Genomic DNA, 20,472 nt, shown 5'->3' on the forward strand with positions numbered 1-20,472 from the left:
CTAGGTCCTCTTCTGCTACTGCTGCGAGGAGAGACCTCCATTGGCTGCCTATTCAGCACAGAATTTATTTTAAAATTCTCTGTTTGACCTATAGAGCACTCGAGGATGGATCTAATGGCGCTATCAACTCCCTGCTTACCCGTTACCACCCTACAAGGTGTTTGCGCTCTTCGGGACTACTTCAACTTGTTGTCCCTCGCTTTAAGCTTTCTAGATGGGGAGCCAGGGCTTTTTCAGTCGTTGCTCCACAACTTTGGAACATCTTGCCGACAGAGTTAAAGACCTTACCCTCTTTGGCGTCGTTTAAAAAGGCACTAAAAACGTGGTGCTTTTCTAGAGCCTACACAGGTTGAGCTGCAGGGGCTTTTGTCATGAGTTGGATTTAGAATTAGGCGCCTTGACGCCCATTGGGCTATGTTTGCGCACGATAAGATTCCTTTTATTATTTATTATTATTATCTTATGGGGGAAAGAAAAAAAGGAGTTCAGAGAATTGCATTCCACTCATCTTGTGTGTTTAAACAATGATTGATAGATTGACAGTAAAAAATCCATTTACATTCAAGTCTGTCCAGGATCCGTTGGTTGTCACCACCTCTGGGTTTTGGGCATAAAACGTCAATTACTTGCCAGGTGAAGTCGTTTTCAGAAGGTTCTTTTTTGAAGAAGTGTTCCACCAGAGGTGCGGTGACTACTTTGCAGCAGAGTCTGCTCTTGTGTTGGGATATTCTTGCTTTGATTTTCGAGTCGTTTGGCCTATGTATAGCAGGTTACATGGACAACGAATACAATAAATCACATTACTTGAGTTACAATTGGAGTAAAACTCGAGCGTATGTTTCATATTGCCATACTCAAACACTTTAGTATTTGTGGTAGAGACACAGGCCAGGCAATTGCTGCATTTAAAATGGCCCTGGACTGGGGAAGGCCAAGATAAGGGTGGATAGTGGTCTCTGGGCGTTTGGGTTTATGCGCTCCCACTAGATGGTCTCTAATGTTACACCCTCTTTTCAAAGGAGAAGAGGGGGTCTTCACAAGTGATGTTGGCTGCTGTAAGCACTGGCAAATGTTTTTTGATGATTTTGGCCAATTTGTTGCTGCCGGGACAAAGTGGTGACGCATGTTATTCTAGACATGGGTGTACTTTTTTTGGGTTGTAGCAGGAATTCTCTGTGGGAATACCATGTGCGCTTGAGCGAGCGTTTTATAAGGTGTTTCGGGTAGCCCCTGTCAGCAAGTTTCTTGCACAGTACTTCCGCTTCTCTAAAGAAATCCTGCTTGAATCTGCTATTACGGCGGATCTTTAGGAATGGACTATCGGGGATCTTGGGTGAGAACTAGTGTATTGGAGCAGAGTGTTTCGTTCTGTAAATTTTCAGAACAATGTGGTGTATAGTTCTCCTTCTAGGGTTTTAACCATTAGATCCAGGTAGTCAATTTGTTCATTGCTAAATTGGTATGTGAACTTGAGCTCTGGTTGGCAACTGTTAAGCCAGTCACAGAAAATGCGAAGTTCCAGGTTATTTCCTGTCCAAATCATAAAAACATAGTCAATGTACCTCCGCCAGAGCTGGATTTTTGACAAGTGAGGATTTTGTTCATGGAGAATAAAGGTTTGTTCAATATCATCGACAAACAAAATAGGAAAATTTGGAGCAAAGATAGCCCCCATGGAAGTAACTTTGCATTGTCTGTAGAACTTATCATTGAATAGGAAATAGTTTTTAGTCCAGGCCAATTGTAGGAGGGAGATGATGAAATCGGTGAGAACTTGATGAGGAGAAGGATGTGCTTTGAGGTGTCTCCTTATAACTTCGATCCCCTTATAGTGTGGTATGTTGGTATGCAGGGATTCTATATCCAACGTGACTAGGATTGCAGTCTCCCGGGTTAGAACATCCTACCATTAGACAGACGGAGTGGCTGCCCGTCCCTGTGCTCGACAGACTCAGGCGGTATGAAGTAAGTCTTGGGACCTCGTCCACCCACCGCACACCTCTCCCGCCACCTCCCGCCTCTCAATTGGTTTCCTTAACTGTTTGTTGTTGTTTTTATTAAATTTTCCCTAGTTGAAATCTGGTACGCGGACTGTGCGGTGCTTATTACACCGACATCACACTGTGGAATTGCTCATTTTTCTGGGGCTTGATTGCCCCCCCGAAACTCCCCCGATCATACCCCAGATTACCAAAGGGCCTCTGCCACCTTCATCTATCTGGCCCCTGGAGCCAGAGGACCACATTGTTGCAGTCACTCATTTGATACTTACATTAAGTGCGGTTTGATTACCCACTCGTGGTGAACTAGATGCACCTTCTTTTCCTAGTTACTTGATTAGCACTTCTCCCTTTTGTCAGGACTTGTCCCTCCAAGGCCTTGACTTGCCCCCTTGACGTGACCGACCAGGATTGGATACGCCTCCACCGGGATCGCCAAATGAGTTTTTTAAAAATTTTCGGGCACCCCATATTAGACCATGCCCAGCTGCCACAGCTCGACTCACTCACACTCGATTACTCATGATCACCTTGGTGCTATGACCTCCATTCCTTAGGCACTCAGCACCTTTAGGAATTCAGTTCTCCCAATCTCTCCTTCTCGTGCGATTCACACTGTCTTAATACATCTTAAATAATTCACAATTTTCCTATTCTGTCCCTCTGGCATTTTTATTCTACATAGCTGTGATTTTTCGACTGATGGTGTTCTACATTGTTAGCTAACAATTGTTTGGGACCACTTCATGAATTTTGAACCTTGCATTGTCTTTACCTTACAATCTCTGTTCTAATGAAGATCTCACAGTTTTTAAGATTGAAACGCCGTTGACCTCCTTTCACAACCAAACTCCTTTATTCTCAAAAATTGTAGCAAGGAGTTCTGTTTATGCTGTCAGTGTGATGTATGTTTTTAATAATTTCTTCACTCACTACATCATGTTAGTTTTCAATTTTTTTGTGAGCACTGGATCTATAATCCACTTATGAAAATATTAATATTGTTAAATAAATGAACCGCCTCAATGTCCACTTGTTACCCTTCCTACATTTATCTTGTAAAGTGCCTTATGCCAGGGGCTAGTAGTATGTGTCCATGATAGATGCTGCCCTAGCCATGACAGCTGTTGCTGCTTTTTCCCAGTTGAAATGGGTCTATACTCCTTCTAGGGGCTTCTTCCTGGGCAATGCAAAACCTATATTAATACAAGTGACTATTCTTTGTCTTTTAGGGTCAAGCCAATAAGGCATCTCCTCCTCTTTTGATGGATGCGGCAGAGTAATGAAGGTCAGTAGGGTAATTAACTGTCCAGTAAGATGGGCGATATCCCTTTTCACAGGAAGGGAAAGTTTCTTGCAGCAGGTCAGGACTGTATTCGTTTACCATCAGAAAAGATCCCTAGCCGCCTCCTTCTAGACTTGGATGGAATTGGGAACACAGGCCTGGGTCTTGAGCACACTTACACCTGAAGTTCACTGCAGGGACTGCATATGCCATCTGGCATACAAGACAAAAAGGGTGCTTCTGACCATGCCACAATAAAAGCCAAATAGGGCCTATAGCTTCTGGTAATACTGGTGTCGTGGAGGAGGTTGAGGATAGCGTCATAGGGTGAGATAGGTCTGCGGACTGACGTCGCTTCAGGGTCAGAGACCGTTGTAGGGATCCGATCTGGTACAGATATAGGCAGCGGCACTGGTATGGAAGGGAATTTTGTGGAACTTGGAGCTGGAGGGGAAGACTGCAAAAGCATCATACTGGGAGGGGAGGCAGATCGAAGGGGGCAGCTGGTGCCAGGGGAGGGCCCGCCAGAGAAGTTAGACTGCAGCCCTCGGTGACTATATAGGGTGTGGAGGCGCACCAGAGGGAGTCAGTAGTATCAAAAAGATCTTCAGCAAGTCCTTCTTGAAGGCTATAATGTGAGGCAGGGTCGGCAAAGGCCTGGGTAATTTGGAGCGCTCTGGCACAAACTGAGGCACAGAGCCAGATCTGGAAGGCGGTGCAGATGAGGAGCCCTTTCAGTATCACCCTTGTGACTTCTTGCTTGATTCAGAGTGTAGGGATGGGGTATAGTTCTGCTTGGCTTATGTAAGCTTATGTGGTGCTTTAGACTTTGGCTTTCCAAGACTAAGTGAGAAGAAGATTTTGCACAGGACACGCCCAATGACTAGAAGCAGTACCGCGACTTGGAGTGGGAGCGAAAGCTGCTTTTTGAATGTAAACTCTTAAGCTATTGACTTGGAGTTTCGCCATCTGCTCTCTAATCACTTTTGAGTCCACGAGGACACATTTCCTACATAACCTAGAGTTGCACAATCTAAATAAATTTAGAATCAGTGCTGAAGAAGTTGGGAGCAGAGCTCTGGCTTCACATCAAAGGACATGGAAGGAAAGGAACTGATGTCAGACCGCAGGGGTGGCACCTCTATGCGGTCCTGCTCCATCACTTTCAGGGCTTTGTGCAGGTACCAGTGCTGACACACCATAATTTATAATAACAGTTTCTTTAACTCAATCTTCTGATGAGGGAGGCAATTTAATTTTCCATCTGAACAATATAAACAACTTTGTTACTGCTAATGAAGTTGCAAACTACCTTCTCTAAAGCAAGGCCATTCCTTGAAGGGTATGCCATGTAATATACCCATTTGAGAAGTCCATTAAAAACTATAGCCACAAGAATCTTTGAAGGCTTCATGTGTGTTGGATTAAACCACAGAAAATCAATTTCTACGCATCTACATCCCCAGTAATTGCAATTAGGACTTGGGTTTAAGCAGTGTAGTTGTGTCCAATGCCCCTCATTAAGTGTTCTGAAGAAGCTCTGTGTAAGTCGTGCCACCCCTTAGCACTCCCTGTGGGGACTGAAAATGGCAGATCATTCCTCTACTGAACAGTCCTGTGAAAGTAGTCCTTGCCATCACTGCCTAAGTGATTCAGCAGTGGGATTGAATGTTCTAGAGGTGAGGAATATGCTACAAGTATCCAAGACATTCACCTCCTTCCTCATGTTCATCTAAGAAACAGAAACTCACTCTTACACTTGTTAATCCGGTATCTAGAGAACCATGAGAAACTGGAGATTATGGACAGTCATCCCAGAATCCAAAAAGGAGGACACTGCAGTTTGTACCACCCATTGCCCCTGCCAGCGCGGTCATTGATAGTAACAATACAACTACTAACCATCAAACTCCTACAAGTGTGACAGTTCAAACTATTCCAGGCCCCAACGCTATAAGAATGGCTTTTAACCCCTTCGACGCTCATGACGGAACGGTTCCGTCATGAGCGTCGGTTGAGCTGTGCTCATGACGGAACCGTTCCGTCATGACCACGCCCGCGCAGGAAAAGATCAGCACAGCAGGGGAATCCGCCCAGCATGGAAGGGGTTAATGTACATTGACTTAATAAACAACTGTTGTTGTGCTCATATCTAAAGTACACAAACCGTGATTTCATGCAGCAGGCCGTGATTCTTAGGGCAAACTAAAGCAGATTGGTACCGGATGTAACATGGGGAGATGGGTAAGAGGAGTGATACCCGTACGGGCCAGTGTGCTGCTTGCTGCTTCTGCAAACACAGCCCCGAAAGGACTGGATTGTCTGCGGCATCACTGGCTGGCAAGGCTCTCTCAGCCTACATGTTACCCCCTTGGAATAGCCTCTAAGATTCCTGAACTGAATTGTTTATTTAGCAGGGGTCAATGGGCTCAAGGAACATGCTACAGCTCTGCTCTCTTTAAAGTGTTACAAAGCAGAGTCTGCCTTCTCTCCCAAAAGATGCCACCCATCAAAAGCCATGTTCATTAGTGAAGCCTGTACATCGCTGGAAAACCCACAGGACCTCATCCAGGCAGGCCTACAAAAGATCACACTGATACTGACTGCTCTGCCAAGGAAAACCGTGATATCTAGCCCGATGCAGAAAAGATAATTGCCAGCATTCTGCCCACCATGTATCAAATGAGAGAGAAAGGCCCTTAGGACTGCTGGCAAGATCTCACTGGCTATGTCCCAAAAAACATGTGTGTAACAGCCAAACTGATAAACCAAATTTATGAACCGTAATGCCAAGATAACAAAAGAAAACAAATGTTTGCCAAAGGTATCAAAACGTTTTGGATTCTGCATAGATGATAAGATGGAAATTGGTTTGGGTTCACCTTAATGGTCAATGCCTGATCTACGACATCTGGCCACCTGCCAGTCCACAGTAGGCAAGAACATGGTTTCAACCAGGTAGCCGTGAGAATATCTGTGTGGGCATTTTAAACAGGAGCAAGATCTCAGATATTGAAGGTCGAGACAACAGCATTTCTGTTTAAAGATAGGTCTTAGTCTTAAAGAAGGACTAATGTAATTCCAGTATTTCAGCTACCCTATGAACCACCACTGTGAACAAGACACTTTCTTGCATTGGTGGCCTCATGAGGCGAATTAAGAGGTCTTAAGCGAGGTATCAAGGCCACTGGTATTTTGTAACCCAAAGTATAGGACATCATTGTTATGAGGGAAAAGCAAGGCCTTGGTCATTATCATCAATACCCAGGGTTGTGTACCCTGCTCTGAAAAAGGTTCAAATCAGAGCAAAAACATAATGGAGTCTGATAGCTGTGATATTGCAGAGGTACAGAGTTAGCGTCAGGGTGTGTGGCAACAGGCAGCCCTTTTATAATCTTGGAGCTCAACATCACTTGAGCCATCGTATGCTGAGGATCGGACATGGGTGTCGACAACAGCATTAGGTCTGCAGAAACAGTCATAGATCAAGGGCCCGGAGTGGAGGTTGATACTGGAGTCAGTATGGGCCTGCTAATAGGTTTCTACCAGTGGGCCCTTCCCCCATGCCATCTACCCCTTCTGAACCAGACTGTAAGCCCCTGCAGTTCCTTGAGGCCCGAATGCGCACTAGAGGGAGCGGTAAGCACACACAAAAATTGCAGCATGGCCTCTTTGAAGGCCTTAATCTGCTGCAGTGCCAAGGACAGCCAGGGAAACTCTGGGTACATCAGAAACTACTGAGGGATTAGCTCTGAGGCCGGTAACATCCATGGAGTGAGACTGCCATGTCGACTCCCTTGCACCTTTTTTCTGGAAGAAGTGTGGTGGGTTTGGGTCGAGTCCCGATTTGCCTTCTTATGCCTGCATTTAGACTTGGACTTGCTGGAGGACTTCGAGTGGGAGCGGCCCCATGACAAGGACAGAAGTTGAGCCTGCGACTTGGAGCAAGATTTATATGAAGGCTGCCACATACAACTTCACCTCCTGGTTTCAAATTGCCTTCAGGCTCATGAGGGTGTACTTAGCACAACACGCCGAGTTATGTACAGACCCCAAGCACCAAAGGAACACCTCATGCAGGTTCGTGACCAGCATCTGCTTTCTGCAGTCTGTGCACGGTTTGAATCCTGTGGTTTCTAGTGGGGACATTGTTCTTTAGCACACTGAAAAAAGCTTTGAAGTTGTCGCAAAAAAGACGAAGTGAGGAGCAGAGCTCCAGCATCCGAGTGAACGTCAGCGCACTGGGGTGCTCTGTCACTTTAGGTGGTGGTCCTGAGTTAGCACTGCGCCACCTATCACAGTGCAAGAACACTGCTATGAAAAATCCAGTCTAGCGCCTGAGGGGAATATTCTAAGGTGAGGAATCTGCAAGTCTCATCAGAAGTTATATTTTTGAAACACTGTTAGGAGTTTCTGTAAATCTTATTTGGTATTCTCCATTTTGGCAATGGAAAACAAATCCTTTTCTTGATGACTGTCCAACTTCAGGCTCACCCAGCGAGTGGAAGGCCTCACACACGTTACCAGACACCTACTGGGCCCAATCTTCAGCAGCATCATAGTAGACAAGCCCACACTGATCACCTGGTCTGACCACACCCTTAACTTCAGCATACCCATCCCTCACCACTGCAGAAAACCCATCACTAAATCTTTACGACTGGAACAGAACAGGATCTCAGAAGCATCCTGGTCTTCTAAACAATAACCACTCTTAATCCATCTCCAACCTTAACCCCTGGATCTCCGTCTGCGCAGATACACTAGCTCCTCTGAAGTCCAACAAAGCCACGAGAACCAGACCAAAAGAAAGCTGGTACACGGAAGAGCTCAGGCTCACCAAACACCAGTGCAAGCAACTTGAATGCAGATGGAGATAAAATCAGAAAGACACCGACAAGAGCACTTACAAATTCTCCCTCAGATGCTACCATTAGCAAATCAAAGCCACTTAACGCTCCATACTCACTGACCTGATAAAAAGCAGCGCCAAGGAAATCTTTCACAAAGTCTTCGACTTCAGCTTTCTGGCAGCAAGCTCCACAGCGTAACCCCTGCTCAGGACCTAAGCACCCAGCTTTTCCTATTCTTGAGCAAAAACTTCGCTAGCATCTATAAAAACTTCGAGCCCCAATGAGAATCTTCCAGCTTTGCAGCCAGCCCATCTAACACCAAGAGACCACCATCACCACCAAAGAAACTGCAACAACCATGCAGTCCTTACACACTAGAGAATTTTCCTTCTGTGACCCCCGTGATTCTGTGCCAGTTTTCCTTCTGTTACCCCCGTGATCCTGTGCCCTTGCCTTCCGCGCCGTTGACCGCTCCCGTTCCTGCCGCTGCGTCCCTGCCCCCCTGACTGCTCATTTGCTGCTCCTCCCTCCCACCTCCCTATATAAGGCAAGCCCGTCTGCGCCCATCCGCGCCTGGACCGCACCCAGTGCCAGAACCCCTGGTCCCCGCGCCCGCCACGGCAACTGCCGCCACTACGATGCCACCACACTGCACGCTCTCAACTCCGGACGGGCCCACACCTGCTTCAAGGCCGCCCCCGAAACGCACACACGGCTCCTTCACCTACCGGAAGTGCAGCTACACCAGCCTCAGAGCCGCCGACCACCCGCCAAGAAAGACCTCAACCACCTCCGATGCATCCTACTGAACACCCGCTCCGCACGCAAACACGCCGTCGAGCTCTGGGACCTGCTCGACACATCATCCCCGGACGTCGCCTTCCTGACAGAGACTTGGATGAACGATTTCTCCGCACTCGACATCGCCATAGCCATCCCAGGCGGCTACAAGATCCCCCGCAGAGACCTCACCAACTACACGCAAACCTCGCTCTCAGCCCAAACCCCGAACCCTCCAACACCGACGACCCTGCCCACAGCCTCAGACGCTGGATCGACGACTGCACCAACACCCTCGCCCCGCTGAAGAAACCCCCCCCACAGAGACACCAGCAAGAGGGCCAGCTGGTTCACCCCAGCCTCCAAGCGAGCCTGCCGGATACTAGAGAAGAAATGGCACAGTGAACAAACCCCGGACAGCCACGCAGCCCACAAGGACGCCATCCGCAACCACCATCACCTCATCAGGACTGCCCAGAGGACCTCCTTCAAAGACCGCCTCGACAACAACGCACACAACAGCAAGGAGCTCTTCAACATCGTGAAGGAACTCTCCAACCCCAGCTCCAACCCCAACGACATCCTGCCGTCGCAAGCACTGTGCGACTCCCTCCCCACCTTCTTCCACCGCAAGATGGCAGACATCCACAACATCTTCAACACCCAGACAGCCCCAACTGACAGCAACACAACAGAGACTCCGCACACCATCGACCACGACCCCCTGCTAGCCTGGGCCAGCGTGAGCACCGATGACACCATCAAGACCATGAGCACCATCCACTCCGGCTCCCCGTCAGATCCACTCCCGCACCACATCTTCAACAAAGCCAGCAGCTCAATCGCACCCCACCAGCGCAACATCATCAATCTCTCCCTCGAGACCGCGACCTTCCCAGAGAGCTGGAAACATGCCGAGATCAACGCCCTACTCAAAAAAAACAAGGCAGACCCAAGAGACCTCAATAACTTCCGGCCTATCTCTCTGCTCCCGTTCCCGGCCTAGGTCATCGAGAAGATCGTCAACAAGCAGCTAACCAGATACCTCGAAGAAATCAGAATCCTGGACCCTTCCCAGTCAGGGTTCCGCAGCAACCACAGCACCGAGACCGCCCTCATCGCCGCCACCGACTACATCAGGACCCTGCTGGACAACGGTGAGACCACAGCCCTCATCCTCCTGGACCTCTCCGCCGCCTTCGACACCGTCTGCCACCAAACACTACTCGCACGCCTCCACGCCGTAGGGATCAGAGACAAGGCTCTGGAATGGACCACCTCCTTCCATTCCGGCAGAACCCAGAGCGTCCACCTCCCCCCATTCTGATTCAAAGCCTCCAAGATCATCTGCGGCGTACCCCAGGGATCTTCCCTCAGCCCGACACTGTTCAACATTTACATGGCGCTGCTCGCACACGTCGCCCGACCTCAACATAATCTCCTACGCCGACGACACTCAACTGATCCTCTCCTTCACCAAGGACCCCATCACCGCCAAAGCCAACCTCCACGAAGGAATGAAGGCCGTCGCCGACTGGATGAAGATCAGCCGACTGAAGCTGAACACAGAGAAAACGGAGGTCCTCATCCTTGGCTCCAACCCTTCAGCCTGAGACGACTCCTGGTGGCCAACGGCACTGGGGGCAGCCCCGACACCCACGCAACCTGGGAATCATCCTCGACTCAACGCTCTCCATGACCAAGCAAGTCAACGTCGTCTCCTCCTCTTGCTTTAACACCCTCTGCATGATCTACAGGTGGATCCCGACAGATACAACAAGAACTCAGGCGCTCGTCAGCAGCAGACTCGACTACGGAAACGCCCTATACGCGGGAGCCCTGACCAAGCTCATCAAACGACTGCAACGCATCCAAAGCGCCTCGGCACGACTGATCCTCGATGTACCACGCCACAGCCACATCACCCCACACCTGAGAAACCTGCACTGGCTCCCCATCAACAAGAGGATATCCTTCAAGCTCCTCATCCATGCACACAAGGCACTCCACAAGACCAGCCCAGCCTCCCTCAACAGACTACTCTCCTTCTACATCCCAAACCGCCAGCTCCGCTCCGCCGACCTCGCACTCGCCACCGTCCCGCGCATCTGAAGAACAACCACCGGCAGGAGATCCTTCTCCCACCTTGGCGCCAAGACCTGGAACACCATCCCACTGAGCCTACGTCAGACCCAAGACCTGCTGACCTTCAGGAGACTACTCAAGACCTGGCTGTTCGATCAGTAGCGCCCCCCCCCCCCCGCCCCGCCCCCCCCAGCGCCTTGAGACCCTTGCGGGTATGTAGTGCGCGCTACAAATGATTGATTGATTGAGCATCCTTAGACCTCTGACCTCACGACATCTGCACCAAAGGACTGGACCCCCATCGCCGGAGGCCTCACCCCAATCCTAAATGACTCAATCATCACAGCCACCTACCTGGATGTAGTACCCCCCCCCTTCCTCAAGGAATCCTCAGCAGATCCGAAGATGCTAACCCAACTACCAATCTATCTTCCTGCAAATGGAAAACATTATAAACAAACGCAGTCACCCACCTCACTGACAATCACCTCCTCGACACCACTCAATCCGGATTCAGGCACAACCACACTACAGAGATCTCCTTCAGTCACCACTGACAACATCCGGATGATTATGGACAGAGGTGAAACTGCAGCTTCTAGATCTTTCTGCACCCTTCAACACCATTTCTCATACCATTCTTATCAACGATAGCACGAAGCCAGCATCCAAGGTCCCACACTTCACCCGCAGACCCAGATCTGACAGTCGTTACTTATCCTACCTCGCTCGCATAGAATGACCTACCCCTGCACAACAGAGCCTACTAGTCAGTTCTTAAATTCCTCAACAAAACTGAAGACCTGGCACTTCACCGAACCCTGACCCTTGCTCGCCCCATACAGCTCCTATTTCAGAACAATAAGAATAAGCTCCCAAGTGAGTTGCGTGTTATACACATATCAGACTAGGAGGAAGGAGAGGGGCGGTGCAAAGCTAAAATTCAAAAAAGCTTCTTATTCTTTTGGAACAGTGCAAATCTCAAGATGTGATAGAGACCCAAGTAAATGATGTTCCAGAGGGTTAGACCCTACATTCAAAACGTTCAATCACCACATCTGGAACACTTAAAAAAAGGACTTCAAGGAGGAATTGGCTTCAAGAGCAAAAGGCTTGAAAGGGACAAAAGCTGAGATTAGGTCTGAGAGGAATTTAGGGCCTACAGAGAATCTTAAACTGTATGCAATCTATAATTGATAGACCGTGTAAGGCCTGTCTTTCCATGGAAACACAGTCATAGCCTCTGAGGCTGCACATCAACATGACTGCCAGGTTTTGAAGACTTTGAAATTTGTAAATGGCGCTGCCTAGGAATTCCAGATAAATAATACAAATGAAATAGTACACACAATCCTGCCACTGTAGTATACGTAGATGAGTCTACTCATCAACTACATAGAGGAGTGCAAAGAAGGGCAGTGTTGTACGTAAGAGTTTTAACTGCACAAAAGTATGTAGTACACACTTTTGGAACAGGAGCCTCAAAGTCAAAACTTTGATCAAATTAGTAGTACTGCAAGGAAAAATTCCCGATCTTTTCACGATTAGAGATAAACTAAAAATAAGAAATCTACAGGAGGCAATATCTATTAGAATATTATTTTAAGTTCCAATTTTCAATAAAACTAAAAAGATTCCTTGTTACATCATGAGATTCTGTTGTGCATATAAAAAGTTTTATTTTAAGCATAAACAAGTTTAACATTATAACAAGTTCCCTATTTTGTGTGTTAAAGGGCATTAGCTCACTTAACTGTTTGGAGAGTGTTTTGACAGTGTTTAAAGCGTACACTGCACAGATGATATCTTTTTTCCACAGGTTAAAATTTCTCTCTCCAACTCTATCCGTTTTAATCTTTGTGTATTGTACTTTGTTCATAATTTTGGGAGGTCTGCCTTGGCACCAAGACCTACTGTCAAGGATTAGTGGGGCGACATTCTCTACATCCAGAAATTGCTCGGGATTCATTATTCTTCTCAATTGCCATCATTCATTCATTTTACCTATAAGTTTTAATTCCTTGTTGTTGGCCGATATTTAGTGCCTATTTTTATTCTGTTTTCAGTTTTAATTTGTGCAGATAGGGTTGATTACTATTGCTCCCACAAGCTTCCATGTCTCAGTGTATCACATAAGCCATGGGAACATAAAATGACAACTGACGTGATGATGCAGAACCATAAACAGGTCAGCCTCTGCCAGTGACTTTTGTACAACCTTATTTTCAGTGACTTAGTGGCCAGGATGAAAGGATCATTAAACCAAAATAAAAATGAAAATACTTTCAATCTGAATATCTATCTGCTTAAAGAACATTTCCAAAGAGGGTACACCCTTTAGCAACATGGGTGGTAAGAGGATTGCAAGAACTCTGCAGGAAGACATATCTAACAGAACATCAACAAATATATGTAAAGTTCACATAAAAGGTACTATCCCTAATTCCACACTCTGATCCATTCCTAAACTGGTTAAACATGAAGAGCACAGGGCTAAGGTAATCAGTTACTTAAGCACGGAAAACTTGGCAAAGCAGCATGAGCAACCTGAAACTCTTTCCTCATTTCCATGCCCTCGGCACTAATTAATAGTACATATGTGAATGGATAATCAAATGACCAGTTGGAAACTGCTTAAATCAAGAACATCAGAAGAGGAAAAGGAGCTGCTGTTCCCTTAGGTGAAATAAGCTCTAAAACATTGGGCATACGTTGACATGTTACTATGCACATTGTGACCTATCTGAAATGGACTGCAAGCAAATGCTTTCCAGTTTTTAATACTCGAGAGGCCAACACGTCATCCAAACTAAGAGATTTGCAAATAGAAACTCAACCATTCCTGGGATCAAACTACGGCACTGTTCATCTACATGCCAATGAAGTGGGAGTACCACAACAACTGGAGGATAAGTGCATGTGATAGGGGTATCCCGTCACCCAGTATAACACACAACAGATTGCAGAAGTCTTTCAGGTGCTACTGCAATGTTTCCTGGGCAGAAGAGCATGAGACCCCAGAAGAGGCATGAAGCCATCAACTCAAATGCCGAAGGAGGGACTGAGACTACTGTATCAGGTTGCTAGAAAATTGTAAAAGCATTGCCTGATTTTCTAGCATTCTCTCTAGTGGAGAAAGGTCTGGAGTAGAGTGGTGTCTAGAATCGTTCAGATAAATTTTATCTTCGGAATGTGAATGTAACCTACTGGCGATGCATTATACACCTGTTTCTTTACTTCCATTTGGATTATTGTGGGCTTGCAGCTAACAGAACTACATCATTTGCTGTCAGTGATGAAGAATTAAAAAAAATATTTCAGATTTCAGCCTGAGGACTGAAATATTTTCAAGATGAAGAGCGTGGACGAAGAACATGTTAGAAAAAGGTCAAGTTCTCTAGAGTATCAAGTTTTGCTTCACCAGATAATATGAATGAAACACTTTAGGATCTATACATCAATGATCGACATTTTGTTTTTTATTTCTTTAAATAAAACCCTAGTAGTTATCAATACTTATACAACATTCTAGAGAAGAACTTATTTGAGTAATGCCTATTACAATCATCAATGAAGGTGGTAATTTTGAGCATCACTTCTTTGTAAATTCTAACAAATTCCAAACTCAATGAGCCAACCTCATGTTAAAAATAGACAGTAAAGCCCTGTCACCAGTGGATTAAAAAGGTTTTCTCACTTGTAAAACAAATATGCAAAACATTAGTCAAAACTATTGTGATTAAACTAGTAACAGAGCATTACAATGGTCTGAAAAGATGACTTACTTTAATCTGTAAAAGTATTGCTGTAAGTCTAGAGATGAGGTCAGTCAGGCTTTCATTTTCAACACAAGGTTGACCAGTTATTGTTGAGTTTGCTTGTCGGACCATCTCCTGGGCTTCCTCTTCACACCTTCGCCTCATATCTGTTGGCTGGTCAGCTGGCTGAAGGCCTTGGTCTGGTGCAAGCTGAGCAAAAGTAACGAAAGGAAACCGGTAAATATTTGAATTTGTACGGATTAATACACAGTCAAGCAATAATATAAATAAAAGGGCCCGATGCTAGGCAACTACATTTTAAACACATATAAAAACCATCTTGATCTTCATGCTAACAGACATCTGCAGCTTGATATTAATTTTCCGGGTGAATTTTTTTTTCACAACAAAATGTTATTGTCAACAGCCAAAATGCGCCTGTTAAGGCCATATACCATTGCAGCAAAATATATACAGAAAAAATATTGATGTTGACATTTTGTAGCCATATATGTACAAAACAACCATATGCAAAACAAGATATTGCAAGAACAACTAACTGAAGTGTCATAGTCCACTGTAAAATATTTATGTAAGTAAAATCGCCCCATGAATACAAAATCGAAATTCTCATAGTCTGTACATCCCACCATTTAACAGTTACATTTACCATCAATCCATCATATTGTCTAGAATAGGTTCTACATAGATCCCCCCCCGGAAGTCTGCCCATCGCTTCCAAATCTTGGGATGTTTGAGGACAACCCCGTGCAGCAAATACAGTTATCTCCAAACCCATACAGAAATCTAGACCCTTCTACCAGGCCCCAAGGGAGGGCGGGGCAGTATCTTTCCAGGCCCTCGCAATGTCACGCTTCGCAAGAGTGAGGCCTAGTAGCAATAGGTGGCGTTTATAGATGTTCCCTCCAATGTCATCAGTTATATGTAGAAGGGTTAGTCTGGGCGAGTGAAGAGACTCCCGACCCAAAACCAGGGACATGCATGTAATAACCCCATGCCAGAACTGCAAAAGTGATGTAGATAGCCACACTGTGTGAATAAAAGTGCCCTAGGCCACCCGGCATCTCAAGCAAAGCTGAGAGGCAATAAGACCTGCCCGTCTGATCCAATATCTTGTGTAATATACCCGGTGTAGGTACTTGAACTGTATGTATCTTAGCCGAGTCGCTATGGCGGCACCTCGTGGGGAAGAAAGTGCCTCCATCCAGTCATCATCTAATGGGCCAAGATTGGTCTGCCAAGCCGCCTGTGTTTTAGACAACGTTGTGTAACTATTCGTGACTAGTGCACGGTAGATTTTGGTGATCTTGTGGTCCCCCAAATCTCCCATAAACACTTTGGCTTCAAAGAGGACTAAAATTGGGTATGGTCTCCTGGAGAGCTAAATATGGAGAGAAGACATGGCGGAATTGAAGGTATTGATAGAATTGCGATCGGAGCATCGCGTATTCTTGCTGTAATTCTTGAAAGGACTTCAGTGTCTGGCCATGGAGGACATGCCCCACGGTAGAAATTCCTATTGCATCCCAGCCCGAGAAGCCAGGGAGGCCAGCCAGCAGCAGCAGGAGACCATTATGCCAAAGAGGAGCCTCTTTTGTTATTCTGCCCCACCACCCCAGCTGCCGAAGTGTACGCCGCCAGAGCCGAAAGACCGTAGCAGTTGCCAGACGCAAAGTCTTCAGGATCGGACCAGCATAGGAGGATTGAATGTAGCGATGTGGTACCCATCAGCCATCTCTCGACCACATAAGCGGGGTCCGACCTATCGCCATACCACCAGTCATTTAAAAATTGAGAAGGTCTGATGCCGCATAGTATGCCTGTATATCTGGTGTTGCCAGTCCACCACAATAGGTTTACTGAAAACATGTCCTCAATGCACCGAGCCTCCCCTCCCCCCAAAGGAAATGCCGGAGAGTAGCGTTTAGCTGCTTGAATCATCTGGGTGGTATCAAGTATGGGTGATTTTGAAGTTGATACAGTAAACGGGTAGGGAGACCATCTTAAAAATAGCAGATCTGCCAAATAGAGAAAGTGGTAGATGCGACCAGGTGCGAGTCTGTTCCTTGATTTGCATCTACAGTGGAGCTAGGTTTCTTTCCCATGACAGGGTCTGTGAGGAAGCCACAAAGATCCTGCGGTACTTAAAGCTGTCCTGCACCACTGTAAACTCCTCAGACCAAGAACCCATGGGGCTTACACTGCAGGATTACGGGGGGTTCATATATAATCCAGATGTTTTGCCAAAAATCTGCATGTATCTGAGCCCCGACCAGTCCGGGCGCTTAAGAAAGAACAACACGCCATCAGCATATAACGCTATGCGATCAGATGCTGTCACCCGCCACTCAAACCCCCGGAACTGAGCATCCATCCGCACCCACGCTGCAAGAGGCTCCATAGCCAGCGCGAAAAGATATGGAGAGAGGGGACAGGCCTGGCGGGTGCCTCGTCTGATTGAGAAAGTTTGTGAGATGGTATCTGCCATCCGGACGGAGGCTGTGATATCTGTATACAAGAGCTCAATATACCGCAGGAGACGGGGACCAAAATTAAGGTGGCTAAGTAATGCGAATAGATACGTCCAACTCAGAGTTGAAGGCCCTATCTATGTCTGCCAGCAGAAGAGCAGCGGGTTCGCCCAGACGATCCACTGATGCTATGGCGTTGTGGACACTTCGGTTATTATGTCGCGTGGCGCGGCCCGGCATGAAGCCAGTTTGGCCTGAATGGATCAGGTCAGAGATGTCTGCGACTATGCGGTTGGCAATGATCTTAGCGAGGAGTTTTGCCTCTACATTGAGGAGAGATATTAGACGATAGGAAGATAAGTTCAGGGGGTCGGCCTGGCTTCGGAAATATCACTACCTCAGCATGTCGCCAATCCTCTGGAAGGGACCGATCGTCGAGCGCAGCTTGAAGTGCGGCGAGATAGGGAGAAGTGAGTAGGGATTGATATTTCTTATAAAATTCACATGGACAACCATTTGGGCCAGGAACCTTGCCCAACTGCATACCAGGCAATGCCTCCTGGACCTCCTCAGCAGTTATCGGTGCATCGAGTGCATCCCTTGTCAGTTCTGCATGACAAAGCAGTAGTAGCAGCCTACGCTCGGGTGGAATGAGGCCGCAAGCCCATTGGGGCATTACTTCTTGGCACATATCGAAGCAGAGAACAATCCAGCGGTAGATGGACCTTTTCTGTACTGCCTTGTCATTCTCGCCCCATAAAATCCATCAAAGAACTGATGTTCCTTGGTAAAATCAGTGTAGAAACTTAGGGCCGCTTTTCAGATCCAGTCGATGGAGTCTCCTCCTCCTCAGAAGGGTGAGGAGTGTCAATGACGGGAGGGTGATCATTTGCTTAACATGAAAGGAGGTGACAACTTTTAGTAGAAAATAAGCTTGCATCCTGAGCAGTAGCTTGTCTGGAAAGAATGTTATGCATGTCGAGTTGACAGAGGGCTTGTAGCTCACACACACACCACGCCGATGTTATCGTGATGAGTAAAACCATCTTGAGATCGAGAATGCGCAATGTACAACTGGCTCAATAGGAGTACACATTAGGAATGTGAGAACTACATTCAAGTCTCATTGAGGCATGATGAAAGGTACACAAATGCCGTAAAACGTTTTTTTTAAGAATGCATTGAGGGAGGCACTTTAAATAAGGAAGGCTGAGGCACTAGAGAGCCCAGCGGCAAGATAGTAGTTGCTTCGCGAGGCTGTCAGCCAACTCCACAATCCGGCATCAATCCACGTTGCAATGGCGCTGATAGTTACAAAATTAGGCTGCTTTATTGCCTGAACTACTATAACTCAATATGTCAGTATCTTGGAAGTAGCCACTGAGGAAGCCTTAATCTGGTGGAGCATCACTGTGGCCCCTTCCCCCTCATACGGAAGCATGCTTCTGAAGAGCATCTTGACCTGAATGACAGCTGGAGCAGGACCGCGCAAAGGGTCCACTCCAGGGAGTTGCACTTCCCGGGCTTGCCACACTGGAGAGGTCGCACGGTGCTGGTGGCCAGCGCACCTTTACTGACAGTCATTTGCGAAGCAACGGGGATGGCCTGTCGGGGGCCTCCCGCATCACAGCTGTCGCCGTGATCCCAGCGGCGGGCCTGTCCCGAGTGCGATACCTCCTGGTGATGCCGCACTCAAGGAAAGAAGTGCAGCGTTTGACAACAGCCCACCCACCCCATCACTGACCTGGTAAGGGGCACTCTCTTCCCTGAGGGTGGGGCCTAAGTGGGCTGAGCTTTGAGACCTCAGGCCCCGGGGGGCCTTCGGGAGCTTGACTGGAGCTCACATTGGCAGTTGCCCCGAAAAAGTGCTGCAGCTCATTAACACAGGGCTCCAGGAGGCTGCCAACAGTGACAATGACAAGATTGGCTCCCTTTGATGACTGGCTGTGACCCCCATCCCCCCTTGGGGGGGTGGTTGTGGCGATGGGACTGGTCCTAGCCCTGGACCACTGAGTTGCTCTTCTTTCCTATTGAACCAGTGCGAGCTGTGTGTGCGTGCTAGCTAAGAGACAACAGACTACAGGGCCTGCCTGGCAGCCCTTGGTCTGCACTGGCGGCAACAGGTGAGGCGCGGTGGGGGTGGCTGCCGGGGGTAATTTATTGGGAAACGCGGCTGGGGCCCCAGACCCTTGGTCTTCTGTAGATCCCGCTTGCTATTGCGGGGTGGGGGAGGCACATTGAACCAGCTCTCGGTTCTGATCTGTCCGGGTTGCCACTCATTTGCCGGCCCCCCTGCTTACTTTGTCCTGTGCCAGGCCTGCTCGCACCCCCAACCTCCTTCAGGTGCTGTCGGGATGAGGTGAGCCCACGGAAGACTCCACAGGACTGACACGGGTGGCCTCGCACAGCACGCCAGGGTAATGGGCTGCTTCCCTTGCCGCCAGATATCGTTCGCCTAGATCAGTAGAGGCAGACCAGACAGCCCCTTGCCACTGCACTCCATCAAACAGGACGAGTGTGCCAGTAGATTAGTGCAGAAGCACGATCTCTTTAAATTTGGCGACCTCTACCCAGAAGGCCACTCTCTGTCCCTCTTTTCAATCGGACAAAGACCCTCGATCCTCTGCACTAGATGCACTCCTATCACCAACTTCACACTTCTGCACCTCCTCTAACACTGCATGCCCTCAAGCACCTATTAACAAACCCAGCTCCCTGGAAACTGGTCACCCGCTTATCCTCCAGAATTGCAGGACAGAGCATGTGTGTGTGCCCCCCATAGCCCGCATGGCGTGGGAGCTGGACCTTGGGCCTCCCATCACGGATGCACAGTGGCTCTATTGCTGCAGTCGGACTGCTTCGCTCTCACCCAATTACAAGCTCCGGTTCATTCACGTCAAGTTTCTGAACAGGCTCTACTACACCCGTATGCACATGCCTACAAAATGATGAGGTCGCCAGAAGCGGTCATGTCATTGCACCGCATTTGCTTTTTTTCCATGGCGGACAGGCCATGCCGACTTCAACTGTGATGAGGATATTGGACCAGGTGACCACTCCCAGGACCTTTCTATCAACCAGGACCTAAATTCCTGTGCAGTCGCACGTCCATCCTCTTGAGGGATCGCTCAGCAATTATAAAACCAACATGCCCAGAAAACAAGCGGTACATTGGCATTACCAATGCTTGTTTATTTCAGTTATATTTGTAAACATTGC

The 20,472-nt window shown here is 47.6% G+C and overlaps 1 protein-coding gene across 2 annotated transcripts in view; it reads right to left on the bottom strand.

Annotated features, from left to right (window-relative positions):
• Window positions 1–20,472, bottom strand: part of LIN9 (lin-9 DREAM MuvB core complex component) — a 490,456-nt gene that overhangs the window by 85,016 nt on the left and 384,968 nt on the right. For both annotated transcript variants that reach the window (XM_085610417.1, XM_085610416.1), the window contains one exon: window positions 14,789–14,971. In XM_085610417.1, the coding sequence (XP_085466543.1) occupies window positions 14,789–14,971 (183 nt within the window). The remainder of the gene's footprint in view (window positions 1–14,788; window positions 14,972–20,472) is intronic.

This window comes from Triturus cristatus, chromosome 6 (genome assembly GCF_964204655.1).
Source record: "Triturus cristatus chromosome 6, aTriCri1.1, whole genome shotgun sequence".
Classification (NCBI taxonomy): Eukaryota; Metazoa; Chordata; class Amphibia; order Caudata; family Salamandridae; genus Triturus; species Triturus cristatus.